At 46.8% G+C, this 5,621-nt stretch overlaps 1 protein-coding gene across 1 annotated transcript in view; it reads right to left on the reverse strand.

Moving 5' to 3' along the window:
* The window catches only part of ATXN7L1 (ataxin 7-like 1), a gene marked incomplete at its 5' end in the record, with an annotated part of 24,718 nt that overhangs the window by 3,047 nt on the left and 16,050 nt on the right, over positions 1-5,621 (reverse strand). Inside the window, one exon of the mRNA XM_010148447.1 lies at positions 2,569-2,643. Within this exon, the coding sequence (XP_010146749.1) occupies positions 2,569-2,643 (75 nt within the window). The remainder of the gene's footprint in view (positions 1-2,568; positions 2,644-5,621) is intronic.

A 5,621-nucleotide genomic window follows, 5' to 3' on the forward strand; every position in this document is an offset into this window, starting at 1 on the left:
GGGAAAAGTAGTTTGGGTTTGGTGTTTTTTTTGTTAAAGCAATAATATTTGGAAAAAACAGGCACGCTTTTCTGTATACAAGCCCCTGTGCAGGTCTCAGATAGATGCAGCAATGTTCAAATTAAACAGGAATTGAGAACAATTCGCCTGAGTTTAATGGGAGGGGAGAGAGCAGGTGGGCCCATGAGAGAGACCCTCACAACCCACTGCTCCCCCACAGGGGCACCCGAGAGCGCAGTGAACTCACACGATGGAGCAAACGCCCGGAGGAAATACCCACGGGGCACCTCTGTCTCACCACTCGGTCACGGAAAACAGCCAGTTGCGGGCAGCAGGTGACTCCCAGAGCAGTGCGGCATGCCCGCTTGGCTCTGCCCGCACACCCCCGTGCAGGGAGCGGGGAAGGGAGGCTTCTCAGCCGGAGCGCACACGGGCAGTCAGAGGTTGAATGAGACTGGGATTACAGCCTGCCGCGATTTCCCAGGTGCCTCATTCTCACCTGGTCACTCAAGCCCGTGTTGAGTTAAGCACCCCAATCCCTTCTCTGCACAAACAAGAGTCTTCGCGCTTCGAACGCCCCCGCTGCACCCCAGAGACTGCCTGGCCGGGTAACGCACTGGGGGCAGCCCAGTAACTTCTACATTGACCTTGGCGGCTGCAATTCTACTTCAAACTGCATCGGTGAAGTCTGTTGTTCTGACTTGTATGCATGAAAATGTGCCTGATTTTTCTGCCTATGAAGCACAGGGTGTAGCGGAGATCATCTCTGCCTGCAGCCCTGGCTTCACCTGCACTCCCCGATCAGCACGGTTAGAACAGCACTGACATTAAAACCAAGAGAGCCCGAGAGCAGATGCACTTACTGTTACCTAATTAATACAAAGCAAGCTTACAGCACAGTTTAAGATTTCACTCGGAGACTATGCAGTTGCTAGACTGGAGATGAAAGCTGTCAACAAAGCAGCTCAGGTTTATTTTGACAATGACAAGCATTTATTAGCTCGGGAATCATCATTATTCATCGTGCCAAATATTAAAATCCTGCGTTAAGAGTTTAAAACAAAAGTTTAATAGAATTTAACGCATCTTGATTTTCTTTTGTATTGGTGCTCAGAGCTCCACATTCAACTGCCAAACTGGCAGAAACGTATTCTTAACAATAAAGAATTTGTGGGGCTTAAAACAAGCAAACCCTTCTATTTTTCATGAAGTTACGGAGGCTCAGCAAGAGCCTCTGTTTACATACGGCTGCCACAAAATTAATGTTTTGTACTGTGAGGGTTTCCCCACGGGATCGAGGCCGCAGATCCCCACAAGCCACGCTCCTCGCGCAGCGTGTAGTTTACACTAACGCAGGAGCAGGAGGCTAAAGCCAAAACTGTTCTGCACTTCAGCACAGCTTTATCCCACGTTTGTTACTGGCAACTGGATGACGGTGTCTCGTGCAGGAAAATGCCAGTCCCTGGAAGCAGGAAGAAACTTTCCACTCTTTTCCCTTCCGAGAAGTTTTCTGTATGTATGCTGCTTTGCATTCAGCACCCAGAGCACAAACCACTACGTTTAGCGTTTGGCAGTTCATCTCAGGATGTGAGGGATTCAGAACATTTTAATGGGGGTACAGTTGTGGGTTATCACGAGTACAATCGTTACCATTCTTCTGCTGTCTCTACAGCAGCACAGCCATTTGGAATAACTAGTCCTGTGTAATTTAGCCAGAAGAATTGATGGAATTCTAAAATACTGACTGCTTATACAGAAAAATCCTCCGGAATTTTTGTTTCCTTGTGACTGTATCATGCTGAGCTGGGAAACCTTTTCACACCAAGTATCTTGATAATGAATTCTTGATAAACTGTTCAACTTGGTGAGTCAAACAGTAGAGGCAATATTAAAAACATAAACTTGGCTACCCGCCCTCTAGACAGTTGAGGGCTGGATCACAGGCAAGCACCTCTCCTCACAAAGCAGCTGAGTGACAGAATTCATGATAATTACCTGACTAGTAGCCTGTGTGATAGCCAGGAATGGCGGGAGCGCTGAGGATCTCTGACAAGACTGAACTCCTGGGATTACGTTTGCTTTAGTTACGCTTTCAGACTAGCTTCTCTGCATAGCCAGGTGCCCTGTCTGCTCTGTCCCGTTCCTTGCTGCTCTCGCTGCTGGCCTCTTTTTAACCGCTGTCCCTCCTGTGCGGGCCTGGGGACTGGGCTGTGCCGTCTCGCTCAGCAGGGGAGGCTGGAGAGAACACCCTCCTCAGCTCAGCTGGAGCTGGCGCTGACAGCTGCTGAGTCTGTCTCGCCATCAACAGCCAGCGAGCAGCACATAAGCCACCCCGAGGGGTACTACAGGTGGTGAAAAACAAGCAGAAAACATGTTACTGATAAATCTCAGAGGGGAAAATAGTTGGAAAAGAGACTGAGAGGAGAAATCTAGTGTTAGTTCACCAAAAGACAGCTGCCATCAAGAACTGTGTTCATAAAAAAGTTGTATTTTAAGGTTTTACAGTATAGAATATTTCAAAACGCTTACAGACTACTGAAGTACACTTTGTTTTTTAAAGCAACTTACTTGTCTGTTGTGTACGGGGTTTGATGTACTCGAAGGACTGGATTGTGACAAAGCTACACTGCTATTTTTTCCAATCTGAAAGACATGAATTGAGCAGTATTGAGAGGTGTGTTTGTCAGCTGAATGCAGATGCTGGTAATAGCTTTCCCCTGCCTGTGTAAAGTGGCACCTATGGCTTTGCATCTGCAACACAGGTATTTTGCTATCGCAAAAGATGGAATCATAATCGTCTCTCAGAGCCTGTACACTTTAAACTCTTAAAAGGCACATAAATACAATTACAGGTCAGAAAAGAACATAAGAAACAGTTACCCGGGGAATACAGGCTCTAACCCCTCGCCTCTCCAGACCGAAACTCTAGTTTCTCTGGTTACCAGAGTGGCGCCGTGCAGCTCGCCAGCAACTGAGAGAGCGGAGTGCTGAGGGCACTGCTCCCTGGGGACCTTCCCCACCAGCAGGGAGCCAGGCACTAGAGCGTGCCCTACGGGATGCCGTTTTCTTCCACACCGACTCTTCATCTACTGTTCCTCAGTAAAGCAAATATTAACCAGAAGAATCAAACTCCAGAGGTTTAAATTTGCAACTGCATCAGTTTTACCGTGGCAGAGGGTTTCTTTGGGAATGAGTGCAAATCGACAGAACGTATGCATACGTTTTACAAGTAGTTGGTTAAAATACTGCAATATTCAACCTGCATATTTCAGTGTTTGAGAGACTGCAGCACTGTGCACGAGCAGCCTGTCTGGGGTCTGTCTACAACAACCCGTACACATAGCACTTCCGCTGCGATACAGAAGGGGAGGCAGCTGTTGGGTCACAGGAGCAGTTCCTCCGGGGCTGCAAGGCTAATAAAAACGAACCACGGGCACCTGCCTGCCAGCAGCAGGATGACTGCATTCTGAACAGTCATTCACAAGGCCAGTGGGCTTCCAGCAACACCAACGTTAATCATCTGGTGGAGAGGTAGCAAGGGCCTGTCTTCTAAGCAGTGAGCAACGCTGTTGCAAGGCTCTCGCAGAGTAGATGGGGCTGGCAGGGTTTGCACCAACATCATCCTTTTCACCAATTCCCACCATCTGTTATTTTGCCCTTTCACATCTACAGTGCAAGGTGGCCTCTGCCTCCCTCTCCGTACCTGCCCTTTCTCACACAGTGACTGTTTCAGTGTTCTCTATTCACTTCCTATCCAGGAGAAGTGTTCGAAGTCTTTATTTACAGACAATTCTGAAGGCAGCTCCAGTGGCACACAAAGATCAGAAGGGCAGGCCTCTGCCCCTCCTGTTCCCTTCAGCTTGCTGTCTTGCATGCCACAGATGTTCTCTGGGTAGTAACGTGCTTTTCTGCAACATGCAGACCTTGACTAAAGATACACAACCTTTAAAATCTTTCCTAGCCATTCCAAACACCGTGACACACCTGCGCTTTCTTCTCTACATCCGTAACATTCATAAACCCTTCCACAATAAAATACGTGTCCATCTTTTCAATGGAAAAATAGCTGCCAGGAGGTCGACCTGCTGAGATCCTGGGATTACGAGAGGAATGTTACAGCTCTTTGGGCTTTCGCTCCTTCAGTGCTCCTACAGCTATCGGGCTGACCCTCCGTGAGACCAAGCAAGGAGCACACGGCTTGCAGCACCGCGGTCAGCTGTGAGCTGCTCTCCCTCCTGCCTCACTCAGAGCTGCAAGGGCAGCACCCCAGGACGGAGGGCAGCTCAGACAGACTGCACAGCTACTGCCCTCAGGGAAAACGAGCATGAAAGATTCCCAGTCCTGTTGGGTCTTTGATGGGAACACCACCACAAAAGGATCAGGGTGAGGCCAAGACTCAAATAACCTTCCCCCCTACTTTTTAAGTAACGCGTACTCAAAACCCCATGGTTGCACTTTCAGTTACCATCTATCCCAGTCAGATCTGCAGTAGAAAATAAGCCAAAACCTGAGCCCATCACCAATCGCTTGATCCTTTTCCTGTGTTCTCAGTCTCTTATTTAATTTGCTGTACTACATCAGGGAACAGGAGCAAGACTTTAAGTAATACTGATTTTTTAATTTTTGGTGGAATTTTTACTGTGCATTTCTATAACAGAGCAAGTGAAAACAGCACCGCTTAAAAGTGATTTCAAGTACTGTATGCTCCAGAGCCTTAACGTTCACATGTGGAGTACGTAATACTATTTGACCCACATTCTTAAGTGGGTACAAGCTTCATTTATTTATAGCACAAATAAACAATAGGAAGTGTCTATTTTGCATTGCATACAATTCAACATCCTTGTCAGAAAGACAATTAGCTGCCAGCCAGATATCTGAAATACAATCAACTCCACTTTACCTCCTGTTTTTGATTACTAGTGTAGCTCCAAAGACAGAAGAGGAAAGTGTGACCAACTTATACATACACACACACATAGGTATGTATGCATACCTATAGAGCAGTGTACGCACCTGTACATGTGTATAAAGCCATTACGTTTAAAATCTGGGTATCATTACACTCATTAAATTATTAACCTTCCCCTTAAGGAAAAAAATGTTAGTGTGAATTAGATCTTTACAAATATTCAGAAAAGACCTTTGATTTTTTGTGGTTTATTCCCTTCCTGTTGCCACATGCTGAAATACCTCACAAACTGGAACAGGAATGTCCCATGGGAACAGATTTAATCCCTAGGGGGGTCAGAATTTGAACTCAGAACCTCCTGTGTGCACCTATAAGTCTGCCTCAGACTGCGCTGGCTACAGGCACGGTCTGTGTACGGTGAGAAGACGATACGATCCCTTTCCCCTTACCCATGTTTGTACCAGAGTACTTTTCCTTCCCATTTTGAGATCATGTATCTGAGGGCAATTCAATCTTTTTGGGCACACACACGTTTCAAAAATCAGACGTGTGACAGAATGAGGAATTTACAGCATCCTCCACCAACCTCAGTGACTGAAAGATTAGTCCTGACTGCAGGACACATTTGAAAGGCTTAAAATAGAAAGAAAATGCCCCTAGCCATTTTTAAAAGCCAAACAAATCATCTTGGTTGCACCTCCGCTGCAAG

This window comes from Eurypyga helias, unplaced genomic scaffold, assembly GCF_000690775.1.
Source record: "Eurypyga helias isolate BGI_N326 unplaced genomic scaffold, ASM69077v1 scaffold7333, whole genome shotgun sequence".
NCBI classification, from domain to species: domain Eukaryota; kingdom Metazoa; phylum Chordata; class Aves; order Eurypygiformes; family Eurypygidae; genus Eurypyga; species Eurypyga helias.